Source organism: Oncorhynchus mykiss, chromosome 23 (genome assembly GCF_013265735.2).
Source record: "Oncorhynchus mykiss isolate Arlee chromosome 23, USDA_OmykA_1.1, whole genome shotgun sequence".
Classification (NCBI taxonomy): Eukaryota; Metazoa; Chordata; class Actinopteri; order Salmoniformes; family Salmonidae; genus Oncorhynchus; species Oncorhynchus mykiss.
Genome location: NC_048587.1, coordinates 42253490 through 42276973, shown reverse-complemented (window position 1 = coordinate 42276973; position 23484 = coordinate 42253490). Strand labels below are relative to the sequence as shown.

At 45.3% G+C, this 23484-nt stretch overlaps 1 protein-coding gene across 6 annotated transcripts in view; it reads right to left on the bottom strand.

The window, feature by feature from the left end:
* Positions 1-23484, bottom strand: part of LOC110502783 (BAR/IMD domain containing adaptor protein 2) — a 157332-nt gene that overhangs the window by 77533 nt on the left and 56315 nt on the right. For 4 of the 6 annotated variants that reach the window (XM_036960472.1, XM_036960473.1, XM_036960475.1 and 1 more), the window contains exon 3: positions 21991-22077. The exons of the other annotated variants lie outside the window; for them this stretch is intronic. In XM_036960472.1, coding sequence (XP_036816367.1) covers positions 21991-22077 — 87 coding nt within the window. The remainder of the gene's footprint in view (positions 1-21990; positions 22078-23484) is intronic. 6 annotated transcript variants of the gene reach the window in all.

The following is a 23484-nucleotide window of genomic DNA, read 5'->3' as shown; positions in this document are numbered from 1 at the left end:
AGGGAGGAGACACACACACACACACACACACACACACACACACACACACACACACCATTATTGGCTAAACAGTTCTATACACAGAACCAGAGTGTATAGAACCAGATACCATCTTCTTCACTTACTGGACCTCTGCACTACGTTAAAGTAATTTTCCAGTACACCTACAGAAATCCAGCAGCTCACATCTTAAATAGGCCAGGACTCAATACCGTTGCCGTGTCCTTGATCACACGGCCTTAAAAACATGAATCATTTTTCGCAAAATATTCAGCTGGACACATTAAGGTTGTGGTGACATGCATCATCCTTGCTGGGGACGTTGATGTGAACCTAACCAAGTCAAGGCAGAGCTTTGGCTGATCCCTGTCCACACCAGCAAGTGTAGTTACATGTAACGTGGTTTGATTAGACACACTTGGCGTCTTTAGTATACAACACCAGCTCAGACAGTATCGAAAAGAAAAATGAAACACTTAAACATGAATTACGTACACATAGATCGAAACAAACAAACAAGTTCTACATGATCATTACTGATAGATGGGGCACAAAATGGAGATAGATTATTCCAGACCACAGACATGAGGGAGGGAGGGAGGCAGGGAGGGAAGGAGGCAGGCAGGCAGGCAGGCAGCCAGGTAGGGAAGGAGTGACAGAGACTGATGACTTTGGCCTACTGCTGGTCAGATTCAGCAACTAGCCAATATCTATTTTCTACCCTCTGATCTATAACCTCTGACCTCTATAGGGTCCCAGAGAGACTAATCTCTGAATCTACAACATGTTATAGGTTGTTGGTTGCTTAGTTACCTCTTCTTTCATAGCTACACCCTGGAGTCCCATACGGCGGAGCACAATTGCCCCAGCATCGTCCGGGTTAGGGTTTGGCCGGGGTAGGCAGTCATTGTAAAATAAGAATTTGTCCTTAACTGACTTGCCTAATTAAATATAAGGTTAAATAAAATACATCTATAACTTTTTTCCTAGACTGGATGCATAGCTTAAAACTAGAGCCTAGTGTTTTTCCTAGAGAGGACGCATAGCCTAAAACTAGAGTCGAGCATTTTCCCTAGACAGGACACATAGCCTAAAACTAGAGCCGAGTGTTTTCCCTAGACAGGACGCATAGCCTAAAACTAAAGCCTAGCGTTTTCCCTAGACAGGACGCATAGCCTACAACTAGAGCCTAGTGTTTTTCCTAGACAGGACCCATAGCCTACAACTAGAGCCTAGTGTTTTCCCTAGACAGGACACATAGCCTAAAACTAAAGCCTAGCGTTTTCCCTAGACAGGACACATAGCCTAAAACTAAAGCCTAGTGTTTTCCCTAGACAGGACACATAGCCTAAAACTAAAGCCTAGTGTTTTCCCTAGACAGGACACATAGCCTAAAACTAAAGCCTAGCGTTTTCCCTAGACAGGACACATAGCCTAAAACTAGAGCCGAGTGTTTTTCCTAGCAGTAGTGACTGAACACACAGTATGCCTAGTGTAACGGATGTGAAACGGCTAGCTTAGTTAGCGTGGGCGCTAAATAGCGTTTCAATCAGTGACGTCACTTGCTCTGAGACCTTGAAGTAGTAGTTCCCCTTGCTCTGCAAGGGCCGCGGCTTTTGTGGAGCGATGGGTAACGATGCTTCGAGGGTGACTGTTGATGTGTGCAGAAGGTCCCTAGTTCGCGCCCGGGTATGGGCGAGGGGACGGTCTAAACTTGTACTGTTGCATTGATGCTGTTGACCCGGATTACTGGTTGCTGCGGAAAAAGGAGGAAGGTCAAAAGGGGGGTGAGTGTAACGGATGTGAAACGGCTAGCTTAGTTAGCGTGGGCGCTAAATAGCGTTTCAATCAGTGACGTCACTTGCTCTGAGACCTTGAAGTAGTAGTTCCCCTTGCTCTGCAAGGGCCGCGGCTTTTGTGGAGCGATGGGTAACGATGCTTCAAGGGTGACTGTTGATGTGTGCAGAAGGTCCCTAGTTCGCGCCCGGGTATGGGCGAGGGGACGGTTTAAATTTGTACTGTTACACTAGCATATCCTAAAGGCTGATTGTACCAGGCTCAGGTGTGAATAGATAAACACACAGTAAGTTTATGTACCATTCATAATAGAGGTCACACACGCTGAGAGTCGGGAAGCAAGTTCGGGGAGTGAGTGCTTTAATAAAATAAATGGAGCATAATAGAAAACAAGAAACACTATCAGCACACAGACATGAAACAGAAACAATGACGCTTGGGGAAGGAACCAAAGGGAGAGACATATATAGGGAAGGAAATCAGCTGCAGCTATACATAGCCCATCTGTAAATAGCCCATCCAATCTACCTACCTCATCCCCATATTGTTTATATTTACTTTTCTGCTCTTTTGCGCACCAGCATCTCTACTTACACATCATCATCTGCACATCTATCACTCCAGTGTTAATTTGCTAAATTGTAATTACTTCGCTACTATGGCCTATTTATTGCCTTACCTCCTCACGCCTTTTGCACACACTGTATATAGACTTTTTCTATTGTGTTATTGACTGTACGCTTGTTTATTCCATGTGTAACTCAATGTTGTTGTTTGTGTCGCACTGCTTTGCTTTATCTTGGCCAGGTCGCTGTTGTAAATGAGAACTTGTTCTCAACTGGCCTACCTGGTTAAATAAAGGTGAAATACAAAATAAAATAAAAAGGGAAGTGATGGAGTCCAGGTGAGTCTGATGACGCGCAGGTGCGCGTAATGATGGTGACAGGAGTGCACCATAATGAGCAGCCTGGTGACCTAGAGGCCGGAGAGGGAGTACACTTGACAACAGCTGTGTTCCAGTTTCTGGTCCCACAGAGTTCCCAATGGGGGGGAACTGAAAACCAGTGTATGACTGAGAGGAGGAAAAGAGTCTGAAATGTCTGGATCTTTGTGATAGTGAGGTGACTGTTAGCGTGCATGTGTGTGTGTGAGTGAGTGCCAGGGGTATAGTACCGCAGAGCCCTGTGTGCTCTGTTCCTGTGTTCTAGTCTATTATCATGCCCATTAAGTCACTATTTGGCAGACTGACAGTACCAAGGGCGGGAGGCACAACAGGACATATCTGATAGAGTCGAGCTGTTCATATTAAGATCCAACCACTTACTGTAGCACTGGAACACACATACTAGTGCTGAAGCACAGAGGAGTTGCGAATCAGCCCTTCATCTTTCTCATGTCTATCTCATTCTCTTTCTCTCCCTGCTTCCTTCCCTCCCTCTCTTTATCTTATTGTCTCTCTTATTTTGCTCAACACAAAAGAAGAGAAAGTATTGTTCAGCTGATGGACCAAATGAGGAGAAGGATGAGAGAAGAGCTTTGTTTCAACTGCTGAACGCAGATAGGAGAGAGTTTTGAGAACAATAGTGTTGTTTGTGAGTCAAATTAGATCAAAAGAGAAAGAAATATATAATTATCTGAAGCCAGTAATAGTGCGTTGCAAGTCTCAAAGACTTGTGATCTTGTGTGTGTGTATATCTCTCCCTCTCCCCCTCTACTTCTCTCCCTCTACTTCTCTCCCTCTACTTCCTCCCTCTAATTCCTCCCTCTAATTCCTCCCTCACCCTTCCCCACCTTTCTCTCTCTCCCTCCCACTATCCCTCTCCAGGGTGGTTTGAGGACAAGGACACACCAGGGAACAGACAGAGACAGAGAGGCTTTATCCCTGGCTTTATGCCTCATTGGATGCATCCCAAATGGCACCCTATTCTCTACATAGTGCAATACTTTACACCAGAGCCCTATGGGCCCTTGTCAACAGTAGTACACTATAAAGGGAAATGGATGCCATTTGGTACACAGCCTTAATGCGACAGAGCCATGGACATAGCCAAATTAATTTCAGCTCTATCAGAAATACAATACAAAAACATTCTCAGGCATAATATGTTATCTACTGATCAGAATATATTCCTAAATTAGAGAGGAACTCCTTTGAAACGTCCATCTTAGAGAGGAGACATCTCCTGCAGGCGAAATGTGTGGGAGTACAGTGCAGTGTGGGGGGAGTTGGGAGAACTTTTATAGAAGACGAGGGGTTTGTGATGATGGTGGCAAGAGGAAGGAAAAAATAAGAAGATTCCGTTTGAAAGAGTGTTCTCGCAGGAGCTGCAGTTTCCTCATACATACTGCAGTGTGAGCGCCGGGAAAATAATTAAAAACATTGAATAATGAAGTAAGCTTTACGCAACACCTTTTTGAGTGCGAACCCATTACGCCTCTTTGGGAATTTTGCAGAATTCAGACAGAGTAGAGCTAAGGGGAGAACCTCAGAGACCGGGTCACCAAGGCGTCAGCCGTACTTCTCAAAGACAGAAAGTCAAATGAGCTAAAAAATATAATTAAAATACCACTATCTGAAGCTAGTAATAGTGAGTCGCGAGTCCCAAAGACCTGCGGTTGAATGTGTGTGTGTGTGACAGGACACCCTATTGTCTCCCTTCATGCTTTTAAAAACTCTCTAATAAATCCCGAACTATGGCTGCTTTTCCAAATGGCATCCTATTCTCTATGTAGTGCCCTACTTTTGACCAGAACCCGATCGGTCCTTGTCAAAAGTAGAGCACCAAATAGGGAATTGAGTGCCGTTTGGGACGCACATTATGTGCTGCTGCTATTACTTCCATGGAGGAATAGACAGAGGATAAAAAAAGAGCTCTTTCACCGTCCTCAATATAACAAGGTACACACACACACAAGACACACACACCACTTCTAAGTGATAGCATCAAATTCAGTATGCCCACTCCTTCACTGCAAGGCATGTACATCATCTGCACCTACTGTGGCTGTCTAGACACTGGACCAGTCCTTCCATGAAGAGAAAGGGAAAAGGGAAGCCTCATTGTCTTGGTTAACTGACTTTTTCTGTTGATTTCTCTATTGCTAGTTACAGTGTTGCATTAAGTGTGCTTTCTTCTCCCTCTCGCTCTCTCTCTCCATTTTTGTTTTCCTCCCTGAGTTTCTTCATGCTCTTTTATTTTTCTTCCACTGGAAATTACTGAGATTGTCCGCCAGCTGTGTGTGTGGGCGTGTGAGTGTGTGTCCACCAGTTGTGTGTGTGGGCGTGTGAGTATGTGTCCACCAGCTGTGTGTGTGGGCGTGTGAGTGTGTGTCCACCAGCTCTGTGTGTAGGCGTGTGAGTGTGTGTCCACCAGTTGTGTGTGTGGGCGTGTGAGTGTGTGTCCACCAGCTGTGTATGTGGGCGTGTGAGTGTGTGTCTACCAGCTGTGTGTGTGGGCGTGTGAGTGTGTGTCCACCAGTTGTGTGTGTGGGCGTGTGAGTGTGTGTCCACCAGCTGTGTGTGTGGGCGTGTGAGTATGTGTCCACCAGCTGTGTGTGTGGGCGTGTGAGTGTGTGTCCACCAGCTCTGTGTGTAGACGTGTGAGTGTGTGTCCACCAGTTGTGTGTGTGGGCGTGTGAGTGTGTGTCCACCAGCTGTGTATGTGGGCGTGTGAGTGTGTGTCTACCAGCTGTGTGTGTGGGCGTGTGAGTGTGTGTCCACCAGTTGTGTGTGTGGGCGTGTGAGTGTGTGTCCACCAGCTGTGTGTGTGGGCGTGTGAGTGTGTGTCCACCAGCTCTGTGTGTAGGCGTGTGAGTGTGTGTCCACCAGTTGTGTGTGTGGGCGTGTGAGTGTGTGTATTCCACCAGCTGTGTGTGTGGGCTTGTGAGTGTGTGTCTTCCACCAGCTGTGTGTGTGGGCGTGTGAGTGTGTGTCCACCAGCTGTGTGTGTGGGCGTGTGAGTGTGTCCACCAGCTGTGTGTGTGGGCGAGTGAGTGTGTGGGCATGTGAGTGTGTGTGTGTGTGTGTGTGTGTGTGTGTGTGTGTGTCGGCCAGCTGAGCAGCAGCAGTGGCATTTTGAATCCTCTCCACTTATTTACTGTAGCAGAACTTTTGACAGACAAGGGAAGGGGAAATGATATACGCAAAATCCACTGATACATATCGAACCTCACAAAAAGATACTCCCTCCTGACTTTGTCCCTCTGACCCGATTGGAATGAGATTATCTCTAGTATCCTCCTTTTCAATCTATTTCTGTCTATCCTATATATTTCCGCTATTGTTTTCTTACTGTCTACATCAAGTGTCACTCAAAAATTCCCATTTCCTATCTCTGTATCTAACAAAGAGGCATATTTCAAATTTCTTCTAAACTCAGCAAAAAAATAAGAGTTCTTTTTTCAGGACCCTGGCTTTCAAAGATAATTCGTAAAAATCAAAATAACTTCACAGATCCTCATTGTAAAGAGTTTAAACACTGTTTCCCATGCTTGTTCAATGAACCATAAACAATTAATGAACCTGTGGAACGGACGTAAAGACACTAACAGCTTACAGACGGTAGGCAATTAAGGTCACAGTTATGAAAACTTAGGACACTAAAGAGGCCTTTCTACTGACTCTGAAAAACACTAAAAGAAAGATGCACAGGGTCCCTGCTCATCTGCGTGAACATGCCTTAGGCATGCTGCAAGGAGGCATGAGGACAGCAGATGTGGCCAAGGCAATAAATTGCAATGTCCGTACTGTGAGACGCCTAAGACAGCGCTACAGGGAGACAGGACGGACAGCTGATCATCCTGGCAGTGGCAGACCACGTGTAATAACACCTGCACAGGATCGGTACATCCGAACATCACACCTGCGGGACAGGTACAGGATGGCAACGACAACTGCCCGAGTTACACCAGGAATGCACAATCCCTCCATCAGTGCTCAGACTGTCTGCAAAAGGCTGAGAGAGGCTGGACTGAGGGCTTGTAGGACTGTTGTAAGGCAGGTCCTCACCAGACATCACTGGCAACGTCGCCTATGGGCACAAACCCACAGTCGCTGGACCAGACAGGACTGGCAAAAAGTGCTCTTCTCTGACGAGCCTCGGTTTTGTCTCACCAGGGGTGATGTACGGATTCGCGTTTATCTTCGAAGGAATGAGAATTACACCGAGGCCTGTACTCTGGAGTGGGATCGATCTGGAGGTGGAGGGTCAGTCATGGTCTGGGGCGGTGTGTCACAGCAATATGGGACTGTGTTTGTTGTCATTGAAGGCAATCTCAACGCTGTGCGTTACAGGGACGCCATCCTCCTCCCTCATGTGGTACCCTTCCTGCAGGCTCATCCTGACATGACCCTCCAGCATGACAATGCCACCAGCCATACTGCTCCTTCTGTGTGTGATTTCCTGAAAGACAGGAATGTCAGTGTTCTGCCATGGCCAGCGAAGAGCCCAGATCTCAATCCCATTGAGCACGTCTGGGACCTGTTGGATCGGAGGGTGAGGGCTAGAAATGTCCGGGAACTTGCAGGTGCCTTGGTGGAAGAGTGGGGTAACATCTCACAGCAAGAACTGGCAAATCTGGTGCAGTCCATGAGGAGGAGATGCACTGCAGTACTTAATGCAGCTGGTGGCCACACCAGATACTGACTGTTACTTTTGAAATTGACCCACTCTTGTGTTCAGGGACACATTATTCAATTTATGTTAGTCACATGTCTGTGGAACCTGTTCAGTTTATGTCTCAGTTGTTGAATCTTGTTATGTTCATACAAATATTTACACATGTTAAGTTTTCTAAAAATAAACGCAGTTGACAGTGAGAGGAAGTTTCTTTTGTTTGCTGAGTTTATGCGCAGCCGGGTGGTAGGCTAGCTGCATAACAAGATCTCACAGTTTTACCAATTTGCCTTCAAATTCTGACATTCATTCAGTAGTATGCTTGGGGTCATTGTCCATTTGGAAGACCCATTTGCAACCAAGTTTAATCTTCCTGACTGATGTCTTGAAATGTTGCTTCAATATATCCACATTATTTTCTCTCCAAATGATGCCATCTAGTTTGTGAAGTGCACCAGTTCCTCCTGCAGCAAAACACCCTCACAACATGAATCTGCCACCCCCGTGCTTCACGGTTGGGATGGTGTTCTTCGGCTTGCAAGCATCCCCCTTTTTACTCCAAACATAACGACGGTAATTATGGCCAAACAGTTCTATTTTTGTTTCATCAGACCAGAGGACATTTCTCCAAAAAGTACGATCTTTGTCCCCATGTGCAGTTGCAAAACGTGGATTGTGGATTGATGGATTGATTCGTTCTTAACTCCCTTACACATGTGGAGGAAACCATTAATAACAGAGGATATTGAGAATCTAATTCAAGGGTATTGATACTATTTATGTTCTGTTCTATTCCCTCACATACTCTACCCACACTTTATACTAGATGAACCAATTCTGACCTTACTATAGTATAATGACAAATATATCAGCAATATAATTTGCATCAGAATGACAAGTTTGATGACTGATGCCCTGTTATGGGCATAGACACTAACAGGTAGTGGCAGTGCGGAAGCCAGAGATGCCATTTTCAGCCGTGTGACATGATCAACGAGCCATTTTTGGGCTGCCTGCGCGTTGTTCCGGTCTATTTGGGTTCTCCTCTCCACCTTCCCTCTTCCAGCTCCCTTTTACGGAATCTCTCCCATAAAGGAACCAATTTGATCTATTTATAGTTTACTGTGTGCGGCGGCAGAGTGTTCTCTTAGGGCTCCCTGCTTGCCTGTCTGCCTGCCTGCGTACGCTCCCACATCATTGCGTGGGCGCCCAGATTGAGAGAGAGAGGGAGGGATGGAGGGGGGCAGACTGACTCTCACTTCTGCTGGAGTGGAACAATTACTGAACATCCATTCTTTCCTCCTTCTCAAAGAGCTGGATGAAAAGCAAAAATTCCTCCACTTGAATAACTTGAAATGAAAACACTATGACTAGAATTACTTTTTAACTTCTATTTGTAGCCCAACAATGGCTCACAGAATAAAAGGTGTCTTCACATGTGTGAATGGATCTTCTATGAGTCAGTTGTGGTGTATTGGTTTGGAATAGGGTTAGTAACAATGAAAGAATGATTTTGGAATGAATAATAGGGTCAAAACAGTGAAATGAATTGTGAATCTCATAGCCCCCACTCCGCTCCGGATGAGAGTCACTTACGTTTAAATATCACATACTTATTTTGTTTCTCTTTGTTGTCCTTTTTCTTTTAGTACAGGAACACTGTTATGACAAATTTTTCCTCAATATTCCCCACAGCCTGTAATACAGCAGGAAGAAGCGTCTCTGTATTCAAGCCAAAGGCACATGCTAGAAGTATGTTCACTATGTTCAACATAGATCCAAATCAAACATGTGCTGTTCTATGAGGAAGTGTTCCTTGTTAGTGTGCACTTGGGCTCTGTCTTTGCAGGTAATCACACTCATTTATGATAAGAGGAAGGACACACACACACCAAAGGGAGTTAACAAGTCTGACGAGAAGGATATCCTGCATTCATTGGAACAGGCCCAGATCCACACCTTTTGCATGAAGAAATTATGCTGGAAAAGGGGCCGCAGATCAGGCAGCCTTCTGAGAATCCGGAGGCCAGCGAGTAAACCCCCACTGCCATCTGTTCTTCTTGCTAACGTGCAAAATAAAATAAAATGACCTACGATTAAGATTATCCTACCAACGGGACATTAAAAACTTACATCTTATGTTGTTTCACCGAGACGTGGCTGAATGAAGATACGGACAATATAGAGCTAGCGAGATTTTCCATGCACCGGCAGAACAGAGACGCTACCTCTGGTAAGACCCCTCGTCTTACCAGAGGTAGCGTCTCTGTTCTGCCGGTGCATGTGTCTATTTGTCAATAACAGCTGGTGAGCGATATCTAATATTAAAGAAGTCTCGAGGTATTGCTCGCCTGAGGTAGAGTACCTTATGATAAGCTGTAGACAACACTATCTACCAAGAGAGTTCTCATCTGTCTTATTCATAGCCGTCTATTTACCACCACAAAATGAAGCTGGCACTAGGGCCGCTCTTAACAAATTCTATAAGGCCATTAGCCTTATAAACACTCACCCACAAGCAGCGCTCCTAGTGGCCGGGGACTTTAACCTTTTTGGGATAGGGGGCAGCATTTTCACTTTTGGATGAATAGCATGCCCAGAGTGAACTGCCTCCTACTCTGTCCCAGATGCTAATATATGCATATTATTATTAGTATTGGATAGAAAACACTCTGAAATTTCTAAAACTGTTTGAATGATGTCTGTGAGTACAACAAAACTCATATGGCAGGCAAACACCTGAGAAAAAATCCAACCAGGAAGTGGGAAATCTGAGGTTTGTAGTTTTTCAACTCAGCCCCCATTGAAGATACCTTAGTGATATTAGTTATGTTTCACTTCCCAAGGCTTCCACTAGATGTCAACAGTATTTAGAACCTGTTTTGAGGATTCTACTCTAAAGGAGGGGCTCATAAGGGCTCTTTGAGTGAGTGGTCAGGCAGAGTGCCACAGCCTCGGTCTGGCGCACTCACGTGAAAGCTAGCTACGTTCCACTTCATTTGTACAGACTAAGGATTTGTCCGGTTGGAACATTAATGAAGTTTTATGTTAAAAACATCCTAAAGATTTATTCCATACTTAGTTTTGCATGTTTCTACGGGCTGTAGCGGAACCTTTTGAACTTTTTGTCGGACGTTTGGCGAAACCTGAACACGCGTTTGGATTTGTTTACCAAACGCCATAATAAAAGAAGATATTTGGACATAACTGATGGACATTATCGAACAAATCAAACATTTGTGGTGGAACAGGGATTCCTGGGAGTGCATTCTAATGAAGACCATCAAAGGTAAGTTAATATTTAAAATGCTATTTCTGAGTAATGTTGACTACCCAATATGGCGGGTATATTTTGGCTGCTTTGTTGTCTAAAGGCTGCACTCAGATTATTGCATGGTTTGCTTTCTCCGTAATTTTTTTTTGAAATCTGACACAGCGGCTGCATTAAGGAGAAGTTTATCTAAAGTTCCATGTATAATAGTCATATCTTTATCCATGTTTATTATGAGTATTTCTGTAAATTGATGTGGCTCTCTACTGAACGTAATGCGCCAATGTAAACCCAGATTTTTTTTATAAATATGAACTTTATCAAACAAAACATACATGTATTGTGTAACATGAAGTCCTTTGTGTGCCATCTGATGAAGATCATCAAAGGTTAGTGATTCATTTTATCTCTATTTCTGCTTTTTGTGACTCCTCTCTTTGGCTGGAAAAAAATGGCTGTGTTTTTCTGTGACTTGGTGGTGACCTAACAATCGTTTGTGGTGCTTTCGCTGTAAATGCTTTTTGAAATCAGACACTATGGCTGGATTAACGAGAATTCTATCTTCAAAATTGTGTAAAATACTTGAATGCTTAATTATTATATTTTTGTTGTTTTGAATTTGGCGCCCTGCACCGTTCATTGGCTTTTGAAGGAGGGGGGGGGGGGGGGGGACAGGTTAACACAGGCATATTTAAATCAGTTTTACCAAATTTGTACCAGCATATCACATGTGCAACCAGGGGGAAAAAAATCCTAGGCCAACCTTATTCCACACACAGGGATGCATACAAAGCTCTCCCCCGCCCTCCATTTGGCAAATCTGACCATATTTCTATCCCCACGATTCCTGCTTACAAGCTAAAACTAAAGCAGGAAGTACCAGTGACTCGCTCAATGCGGAAGTGGTCAGATGACACAGATGCTACACTACAGGAATGTTTTGCAAGCACAGACTGGAATATTTTCCAAGATTCATCCAATGGCACTGAGGAAGACACCACCTCAGTCATCAGCTTCATCAATCAGTGCATTGATGACATCATTCCCACAGTGACTGTATGCACATATCCCAACCAGAAGCCATGGATTACAGGCAACATCCGTATCGAGCTAAAGGCTAGAGCTGCCGATTTCACGGAGCGGGACACTAATCCGGACGCTTATACAGCTGCCCTCAGACGAACCATCAAACAAGCAAAGTGTCAATACATGATTAAGATTGAATCCTACTACACCGGCTCTGACGCTTGTCTAATGTGTCAGGGCTTGAAAACTATTTACAGACTACAAAGGGAAACCCAGACGCGAGCTGCCCAGACGCGAGCTAAACACCTTTTATGATCAAATCGAGGAAAGCAACACTGAAGCATGCATAAAGGGAGCACCAGCAGTTCTGGATGACTGTGTGATCACGCTCTCGGTAGCCGATGTGAACAAAACCTTTAAACAAGTCAACGTTCACAAGCCGCTGGGCCAGACGGATTACCAGGACGTATACTCAAAGCATGCGTGGACCAACTGTCAAGTGTCTTCACTGACATTTTCAACCTCTCCCTGGCCGAGTCTGTAATACCTACATGTTTCAAGCAGACCACCATAGCCCCTATGCCCAAGGAAGCAAAGATAACCTGCCTAAATGATTACCGCCCCGTAGCACTCACGTCGGTAGCCATGAAGTGCTTTGAAAGGCTGGACATGGGGGCCTCCCGGGTGGCGCAGTGGTTAAGGGTGCTGTACTGCAGCGCCAGCTGTGCCACCAGAGACGCTAGGTTCGCGCCCAGACAAAAAAGAAAAAAAAGAAAGGCTGGACATGGCTCACATCAACAGCATCCTCCCGGACACCCTAGACCCACTCCATTTCGCATACCGCCCCAACAGATCCACAGATGACGCAATCTCAAATCGCACTTCACACTGCCCTTTCTCACCTGGACAAAAGGAACACCAATGTGAGAATGCTGTTCATTGCCTACAGCTCAGCGTTCAACACCATAGTGCCCACCAAGGTCATCACTAAGCTAAGGACTCTGGGTCTAAACACCTCCCTATGCACCTCCCTATGCATCCTGGACTTCCTGATGGGCTGCCCCCAGGTGGGGGCTCCTCAGGGGTGTGTACTTAGTCCCCTCTATTCTCTGTTCACCCACGACTGCGTGGCCAAACACGACTCCAACACCATCATTAAGTTTGCTGACGACACAACAGCAAAACTACCCCCACAACATGATACTGCCACTGCTTCATGGTTGGGATGGTGTTCTTCAGCTTGCAAGCCTCCCCCTTTTTCCACCAAACATAACAATGGTCATTATGGCCAAACAGTTCTATTTTTGTTTCATCAGACCAGAGGACATTTCTCCAAAAAGTATGAACTTGGTCCCCATGTGCAGTTGCAATCTGGCTTTTTTATGGCGGTTTTGGAGCAGTGGTTTCTTCCTTGCTGAGTGGCCTTTCAGGTTATATTGATATAGGACTCGTTTTACTGTGGGAAGCAAAGACACTTTTGTACCCATTTCCTCCAGCATCTTCACGGGGTCCTTTGCTGTTGTTCTGGGATTGATTTGCACTTTTCACACCAAAGTACGTTCATTTCTAGGAGACAAAACGCGGTAGGACGGCTACGTGGTCCCGTGGTGTTTATACTTGTGTATTGTTTTTTGGACAGATGAACGTGGTACCAGGCATTTGGAAATTGCTCCGAAGTATGAACCAGACTTCTGGAGGTCTACAACTTTTTTTCTGAGGTCTTGGCTGATTTATTTTGATTTTCCCATGATGTCAAGCAAAAAGACACTGAGTTTGAAGGTAGGCCTTGAAATAAATCCACAGGTACTTATCCAATTGACTCAAATGATGTCAATTAACCTATCAGAAGCTTCTAAAGCCATGACTTCATTTTCTGGAATTTTCCAGCTGTTAAAAAGGCACAGTCAACTTAGTGTATGTAAACTTCAGACTTCAACTGTACAGATTACCTCAACTAGCCTGTACCCCCACACACTGACTCGGTACAGGTGCCCCATGTTATTGTTATTCTTACTGTGTTACTTTATTATTATTACTTTTTATCTTAGTCTACTTGGTAAATATTTTCTTAACTCTTCTTGAACTGCGCTGTTGGTCAAGGATTTGTAAGTAATCATTTCACGGTAAAGTCTGTTGCATTTTGATTTGATTTGATTCTATGTAACACTATAGGGGTGATGTTAGTTGATTATTCAGTCCTGTGTGTGCAGTGCAGTTCCATTCCCCTGTCTCTAACGCACATTAGAGACGTCTACATTATTTATCCTCACGTGACAAAAGTCCTCTAGCGGAGCGCGTCACCTTAAAAATACCCTCTCTTTATATAACCTAGAACCAGGATAACTGTAGGGAACAGGCAATCAGGCCACCCCATTCCCTATATACTACACTACTTTTGACCAGGGCCCATAGGGAATAGGGTGACTTTTTGGATTGTTTTCATTGGCTGTGATTTCCCCTGGTTAGCTTGGGTTGATATATTATTGATTTGTTGGATTATGACTTCTGATCAATTATGTATATGTCTAACCCAGAGGTAGTATCTGCTTAAATGATCGTCAATCAATGTACAACGTTAGCAACTACAGCTCTGTTCAGTACTCTTAGCTACCCATTCACATTGGCTTTCTCTCACTAACTACCCCCTCCTGCCCTTTCCCTCACCACCCTCCCTTATCCTCCTCCTCCCTTCTCCATCCTCTTCGCCCTCTTTTTGCCTTGTCATCTATGGGTCAAGACTGTGCATGCCTCTCTCTATAATCCGAATACCATTAACTACTGTTAATTTATTCTGCTTGGATTAATCAGATATTTTACAGTCATTACATTGTAGAGGCGACCGTGGGACATGGGCTGCATCACAGCCTGCACTCTATTTCCTATATAGTGCACTATAGGGATGCACATGGAGTCTCTCTCCACTAAATGAAGGCACATCTCTACTACTCTGTTGACTGCCTGACGCATCCAGCTATTTCTGCCCTCAAGAAACGCAATGATAATAACGCAATAATTACTTGCCCCCCATTTTACAAATCCTTCCCCTTATCTCTCTATCAGCATCAGTTATAAACTGGGGGTAAGTACTACAGTATGTATGCAAGAGATTGTTTAAAGCCAAGTAACGTGGCACCACCCATCCATCACCCGTTATCCATCCTGCCGCTCCTTATCTGCCTGTCAGCCTGGACACTGGTGGAGACATGGCAGAGGAGGGTGTGTGTGTCCACACTCTCTCTCTACGCCAGGCAGCCAGCAGAGAGAGAGAGAGAGAGAGAGAGAGAGAGAGAGAGAGAGAGAGAGAGAGAAAAAGAGAAGAGAAGAGAAGAGAAGAGAAGAGAAGAGAAGAGAAGAGAAGAGAAGAGAAGAGAAGAGAAGAGAAGAGAAGAGAAGAGAGAGAGAGAGAGAGAGAGAGAGAGAGAGAGAGAGAGAGAGAGAGAGAAGATCATGGGGCCTGCGGATAATGAAAGTGAGCAGGCTGTAAAAGTGTTTGTACTTCATGCCACAGCAGAGAGCTGCCAGCCATCCCAGCCCGCCCACAGACAGCACGGCTATCAAAGGGGTCCGCGTGCCCACCCAGTCGGCCCGGGAGATCCCAAATGACCCCTTTTGCTCACTGCCTGCCTGGCCTGGCATTGCCCCTGGGGCTGACTACACTATCCTGGGTAAAAAAAAAACTATGTAATGGGCTGACATTAGGCAAATTGTGCGAATAATGGCTGTCTTTCTGGTTTCATTGCTTCTTTTTATAATTGTTCTAGACTATTCAATGCCGATGTTCATCCATTAGGCTATAGTACTGCATTTCTGCCTCCCCTCCTCCCTCTGCGTAATATAAACAGTCAGCTGTCAAATACAAAACAAGCCTTCGACCATGTAGTTAATTGGAATCTATACAGCAACTGTTTCCTTTTATCACTGTGTGGAGATAGAATGGCTGATCATGCAAACACACTGTCACTGCAGGTTAGCCTGACTGGTGAGCCATTGAACTACAAAGAATGAACACATAGAGCATCTCTTGTGATGTTTCTCACATCATACATGCAAGTACTGTGACAAATAAATGCATGCTCAGGTGTAGTACATACTCATGCACACACACAAACACACACATACTTTGGTTGCTTTAGGCAACACTGATGTCCAGAGACAGAATCAGTCTCCTCTGTTCAGCCCTGCCTGTCACTAGACTGCAGAGAGGGAGGGAGGGATATACTGTGCTGCTTAGTCATGGCTAGGGGCTAGGTTTGCAAAAACAACCAAAGGACCTCATAAAACACAAATCACACACACACTTTAGGACAGGCAGTAGATAAGGGACCATTGAGAGTACAGAATCAATATGGACATGGATCAACCCTTTTTCTCCCCAATTCTGTGATATCTAATTGGTAGTTACAGTCTTGTCCTATCGCTGCAACTCCCGTACGGACTCGGGAGAGGCGAAGGTCGAGAGCCATTCGTCCTCGGAATCACGACTCCGCCAAGCTGCACTGCTTCTTGACACACTGCTCGCTTAACCCGGAAGCGACCCGCACCAATGTGTCGGAGGAAACACCGTACAGCTAGCGACCGAAAGTCAGCAGGCATGCGTCCGCCTATCACAAGGAGTCGCTAAAGCGCAATGGGACAAGGACATCCCAGCAAGCCAAACCCTCCCCTAACCCGGACGACGCTGGGCCAATTGTGCGTCGCCTCATGGATCTCCCGGTTGCGGCCGGCTGCGAAACAGTCCAGGATCGAACCCAAATCTGTATTGACGAATCTAGCACTGTGATGCAGTGCCTTAGACAGCTGTGCCATTTCGGGAGGCCCATCAACACCTGTTTAATATGGAGATGGTTCAACACCTGTTTAATATGGAGATGGTTCAACACCTGTTTAATATGGAGATGGTTCAACACCTGTTTAATATGGAGATGGTTCAACACCTGTTTAATATGGAGATGGTTCAACACCTGTTTAATATGGAGATAAAAACACCTGTTTAATATGGAGATGGTTCAACACCTGTTTAATATGGAGATGGTTCAACACCTGTTTAATATGGAGATGGTTCAACACCTGTTTAATATGGAGATGGTTCAACACCTGTTTAATATGGAGATGGTTCAACACCTGTTTAATATGGAGATGGTTCAACACCTGTTTAATATGGAGATGGTTCAACACCTGTTTAATATGGAGATGGTTCAACACCTGTTTAATATGGAGATGGTTCAACACCTGTTTAATATGGAGATGGTTCAACACCTGTTTAATATGGAGATGGTTCAACACCTGTTTAATATGGAGATGGTTCAACACCTGTTTAATATGGAGATGGTTCAACACCTGTTTAATATGGAGATGGTTCAACACCTGTTTAATATGGAGATGGACACTTTAAGATGAGGGCACTGGGATGTAATAGTAATAGAATCATCAGCAGCAATAGAGCCTCATCTACCCTAGCATACTGTACTCTGTAACATCCTCCCCTAGCATATTGAAATCCTAATCTGAACGGTCACTGCACAGATAATGTCATTGAGGCTGAATACAGACTATAATGGGCTTCTACTGTTCAGATTGGAGTGGGCAAACCAACTCAGTTCAATCAGTATTGACTGAGAGAGGCAGAGTGGGGGGATGAAAAGATGAAAACTTCAGAAGAAATGTGAAGGCCAAAATAAAAGACTCTTCTTCTACCATGAATAATGAATGAGGAAACTATTCTTTCTATCCTCCTCTCTAACCTCTGATCTCAGACAACCCTCCTTTCCGCTTTCCTCTATTCTCTTACTGTAAGCTCCCCTTTCCCATAGTGCAGTAATAACTGACTGTAAGAAACAACAACAACAAACAGAACATGCTTGTGTGTGTGCATGTGTAAGTGAGTGAATGAGTGTGTGTGTGTGTGTGTATGTGTGTGTGTGTGTGTGTGTGTGTGTGAGTGAGTGAGTGAGTGTATGTGTGTGTTTATGTGTGTGTGTGTGTGTGAGTGAGTGAGTGAGTGAGTGAGTGAGTGAGTGAGTGAGTGAGTGAGTGAGTGAGTGTATGTGTGTGTTTATGTGTGAGTGACTGAGTGAGTGAGTGTGTGAATGAGTGTGTGTGTGTTTATGTGTGTGTGTGTGTGTGTGTGAGTGAGTGAGTGAGTGAGTGAGTGAGTGTATGCGTGTGTTTATGTGTGAGTGACTGAGTGAGTGAGTGTGTGAATGAGTGTGTGTGTGTGTGAGTGAGTGAGTGAGTGAGGAGTGAGTGAGTGAGTGAGTGAGTGAGTGAGTGAGTGAGTGAGTGAGTTTATGTGTGTGTTTATGTGTGTGTGTGTGTGTGTGTGAGTGAGTGAGTGAGTGAGTGAGTGGGTCCAGTTTCAGGTGGTGCTTCAGCTACTTTTGCTCATTATTTGTCCTTTTCCCATTCACACCCCTTGCCATCTATCCCCTGTACAGCAGGTCTTTCTGCAACCCCCTCCAGCCCAATAAATCTCTTCCAAGATGGCGTAGCAGTGGGGATGTCTGTTTTGATTGTCCTGTCCCTTATATATATCGTTTTTCTTAGTATATATTTGTATTACTTTTTTGATCTCTTCTTCCATCTACGGACTGAACATACTCCCCTGCAACGCGCCTCACTCAATGTGGTATGGATCTGCTATTTTTACACTTTTGAACCGGAACCGCCTTCTGAAGCTAGCCAGCTAACTAGGTACTAGCTAGTAGTTAGCCTGGAGCTAGCCTCAAGCTAGGCCCTTCTCCCGGCTAGCCAAAGAATTCCATCAGATAATTCCTGGGATTCAATACCTCTTCTGCCAATTGGCCTGGAACCTTTGCTGCCGACACGGAGCCCTGCTGATCCATCACGACTGGTCTGCCGACGTAACTGTCCGAGGGGGTTACAACAGACTCTAGTTGCGACGTCTCCCTGAGGCCCATCTGCTAGCCTGCAGCTAGCCCCGCCCTGCTAGCTGTCTGAATCGCCGTGCCTACAGCTCGCCTAGTTCCTCACTGGACCATATGATCACTCGGCTACACATGCCTCGCCCTAATGTCAAGATGCCTTGTCTGTTGCTGTTTTGGTTAGTAATTTTTTCCTTATTTCACTGTAGAGCCTCAAGCCCTGCTCAATATGCCTTAGCTAGCCCTTTTGTTCCACCCCCCACACATGCGGTGGCCGCACCTGGCTTAAATGGTGCCTCTATAGACAAAACCTCTCTCATCTTCACTCAATGCCTAGGCTTACCTCCACTGTACTCACATCCTACCATACTCTTGTCTGTACATTATGCTTGGAATCTATTCTTCCGCACCCAGAAAACTGCTCCTTTTACTCTCTGTTCCGAACGCACTAGACGACGAGTTCTTTTAGCCTTTAGCCATACTCTTATTCTACTCCTCCTTTGTTCCTCTGGTGATGTAGAGATTAATCCAGGCCTTGTAGCCCCCAGCATCACTGCCATTCCCCAGGCGCACTCATTTGTTGACTTCTGTAACTGTTAAAGCATTGGTTTCACGCATGTTAACATTAGAAGCCTCCTCCCTAAGTTTGTTTTATTCACTGCTTTAGCACACTCCGCCAACCCGGATGTCCTAGCCGTGTCTGAATCATGGTTTAGGAAGGCCACCAAAAATCTTGAAATTTCCATCCCTAACTATAACATTTTCCGACAAGATAGAACTGCCAAAGGGGGCGGAGTTGCAATCTACTGTAGAGATAGCATCGAAAGTTCTGACATACAATCCAGTCTGTGCCCAAACAATTCGAGCTTCTACTTTTTAAATTCCACCTTTCCAGAAACAAGTCCCTCACCATTGCCGCTTGTTATAGACCCTCCTCGGCACCCAGCAGTGCCCTGGACACCATATGTGAATTGATGACTCCCCATCTACCTTCAGAGTTTATACTGTTAGGTGACCTTAATTGGGGCATGCTTAACACCCCGGCCATCCTACAATCTGAGCTAGATGCCCTGAATCTCACACAAATCATCAAGGAACCTACCAGGTACAACCCAAAACCTGTAACCATGGGCACCCTCATAGATATCATCCTGACCAACCTGCACTATAAATACACCTCTGCTGTCTTCAACCAGGATCTTAGTGATCACTGACTCATTGCCTGCATGCGTAATGGGTCCGCGGTCAAACGACCACCCCTCAGCACTGTCAAACGCTCCCTAAAACACTTCAGCGAGCAGGCCTTTCTAATCGACCTGGCCCGGGTATCCTGGAAGGATATTGATCTCATCCCGTCAGTAGAGGATGCCTGGATGCTCTTCAAAAGTGCTTTCCTCTCCATCTTAATTTAGCATGCCCCATTCAAAAAATGTATTACTAAGAACAGATATAGATAGCCCTTGGTTCACCCCAGACTTGACTGCCCTTGACCTGCACAAAAACATCCTGTGGTGTTCTGCATTAGGATCGACAAGCCTCGGCGATATGCAACTTTTCAGGGAAGTCAGGAACCAATATCCTCAGTCAGTTAGGAAAGCCAAGGCTTCAAACAGAAATTTGCTTCCTCTAGCACTAATTCCAAAATGTTTTGGGACACTGTCAAGTACATGGAGAATAAGAGCATCTCCTCCCAGCTGCCCACTGCACTGCAGATTGGAAACACTGTCACCACCGATAAATCTACGATAATCAATCATTTGCATTTTTCCAAGGTTGGCCATACTTTCCACCTGACTACCCCTACCCTGGCCAAAGTCTCAGCACCCCCTGCAGCAACTTTCCAAGGCTTTCGACTCTGTCAATCACCGCATTCTTATCGGCAGACTCAATAGCCTTGGCTTCTCAAATGACTGCCTCGCCTGGTTCACCAACTACTTCTCAGATAGAGTTCAGTGTGTCAAATTGGAAGGCCTGTTGTCCGGACCTCTGGCAGTCTCTATGGGGGTGCCACAGGGTTCAATTCTCGGGCCGACTCTTTTCTCTGTATATATCAATGATGTCGCTCTAGCTGCTGATGATTCTCGGATCCACCTCTATGCAGACGACACCATTCTGTATACATCTGGCCCTTCTTCGGACACTCTGCTAATAAACCTCCAAACGAGTTTCAACGCCATGCAACACTCCTTCCATGGCCTCCAACTGATTTTAAATGCTAGTAAAACTAAGTGCATGCTCTTCAACCAATTTCTGCCCGCACCCTCCCGCCCAACTAACATCACTACTCTGGACGGTTCTGAACTAGAATATGTGGACAACTACAAATACCTAGGAGTCTGGTTAGACTGTAAACTCTCCTTCCAGACTCACATTAAGCATCTCCAATCCAAAATTAAATCTAGAATCGGCTTCTTATTTTACAACAAAGCCTCCTTCACTCATGCTGCCATACATACCCTCGTAAAACTGACTATCCTACCGATCCCTGACTTCGGCGATGTCATTTACAAAATAGCCCCCAACACTCTACTCAGCAAACTGGATGTAGTCTATCACAGTGCAGTCCGTTTTATCTCCAAAGCCCCATATACTACCAATCACTGCGACCTGTATACTCTCGTTGGCTCGCCCTCACTACACATCCATCGCCAGGATCATCTATAAGGTCCAGGTCATCTATAAGTCTTTGTTGGGTAAAGCCGCGTCTTATCTCAGCTCACTGGTCACCATAGCAAAACCCACCCGTAGCACAAGCTCCAGCAGGTATATTGCACTGGTCATTCCCAAAGCACTTCCTTTGCCCGCCTTACCTTCCAGTTCTCTGCTGCCAATGACTGCAACGAATTGCAAAAATCTCTGAAGCTGGATTCTTATATCTCCTTCTCTAACTTTAAGCATCATCTGTCAGAGCAGCTGACCGATCACTGTACCTGTACACAGCCAATCTGTAAATAACACACCCAACTACCTCATCCCCATATTATTACTTACCCTCTTGCTATTTTGCACCACAGTATCTCTTCTGCACATTATCATCTGCACATCTATCACTACAGTATTTATGCTAAATTGTAATTAGTTTCACCTCTAGGGCCTATTTATTGCCTACCTCCCTACTCTTCTACATTTGCACACACTGTACATAGATTTTTCATTTTTTCTTTTATTTTGTGTAATTGACTGTTCCTTTGTTTATGCGTAACTCTGTTGTTGTTTTCGTCGCACTGTTTTGCTTTATCTTGGCCAGGTCGCAGTTGTAAATGAGAACTTGTTCTCAACTGGCCTACCTAGTTAAATAAAGGTGAAATTTTAAAAAATCAAATAAATAAATAGGGGTTCTACAACCCCCTCCACCCCACTAGGGGTGCTGCAACCTCCTACAGCCAACACTAGGACTCACCAAGATCCTTAGAGCCTTGACTTTCGCTGGCCATCTCTCCCATCCTCACCAGTGCCTCGAAGTAGCCCTTTGCAGCAAATGTGACACCTGGAAACATGGAAGTATCGGGCGTCAGATCAGGGGCGGAGTGGAAATATTGGACATTAAAGCCTTCATCACCCCAGCTATAGCTATAGCCCCAGTCAGTTAGGGAAAGGGCTAAAGGCAACTATAGTCTATAATGGGAAAGAGCTAATGCTGCTACAGGCGACAATGGAAAGAGATAATGCTGCTACAGGCTACAATGGAAAGGGCTAATGCTACTACAGGCGACAATGGAATGGGATAATGCTACTACAGGCGACAATGTAAACGGCTAATGCTACTTCAGGCGACAATGGAAAGGGCTAATGCTACTACAGGCGACAATGGAATGGGATAATGCTACTGCAGGCGACAATGTAAAGGGCTAATGCTACTTCAGGCGACAATGGAATGGGATAATACTACTGCAGGCGACAATGTAAAGGGCTAATGTGACAATAAAAATGGTGGCTAAAAGGAAAGGACAGCACTGAAGAAGAGAAACAGCTATAGGAACTATTGCTGGATAGAGCAGATGCTGGATGGAAAGTGGAACTACAGGAAATACAGACTAGAGAAAGTTAGGATAGTCCAGGGAATGCAAGATATACCAGTCTTAACAACTGCAAAACTTTTAAAACATAATATGACAACCTGCCTAACTTTCAAGGTGATTCATAGGCTACTGCAATACAAATGAAGCCAGTGTGCTCCTTTAGACTGTTACTCATGCAGAGTGACAGAGACACTAACTGAAACATCTACCAGTGACTCGGGTCTCAGTCCAGGAACAGGGACAAGGAACACAGAGCAGGCACAGAGTTGCTCTCATAATGAGGGGACAGGATGTCCAGTTAGATGGATACATATGTATGCGACAAGGAGACTCCACTCAGAACATATTAACTTTGACTGATACGGCATCCCGCGTGGCGCAGTGGTCTAGAGGCTGGGTTGGGTTGGCGCCCCCCCCCTTGGGTTGTGCCGTGGCGGAGATCTTTGTGGGCTATACTCAGCCTTGTCTCAGGATGGTAAGTTGGTGGTTGAAGATATCCCTCTAGTGGTGTGGGGGCTGTGCTTTGGCAAAGTGGGTGGGGTTATATCCTTCCTGTTTGGCCCTGTCCGGGGGTGTCCTCGGATGGGGCCACAGTGTCTCCTGACCGCTCCTGTCTCAACCTCCAGTATTTATGCTGCAGTAGTTTGTGTCGGGGGGCTAGGGTCAGTTTGTTATATCTGGAGTACTTCTCCTGTCCTATTCGGTGTCCTGTGTGAATTTAAGCATGATCTGTCTAATTCTCTCTTTCTTTCTCTCTCTCGGAGGACCTGAGCCCTAGGACCATGCCTCAGGACTACCTGACATGATGACTTCTTGCTGTCCCCAGTCCACCTGGCCGTGCTGCTGCTCCAGTTTCAACTGTTCTGCCTTATTAT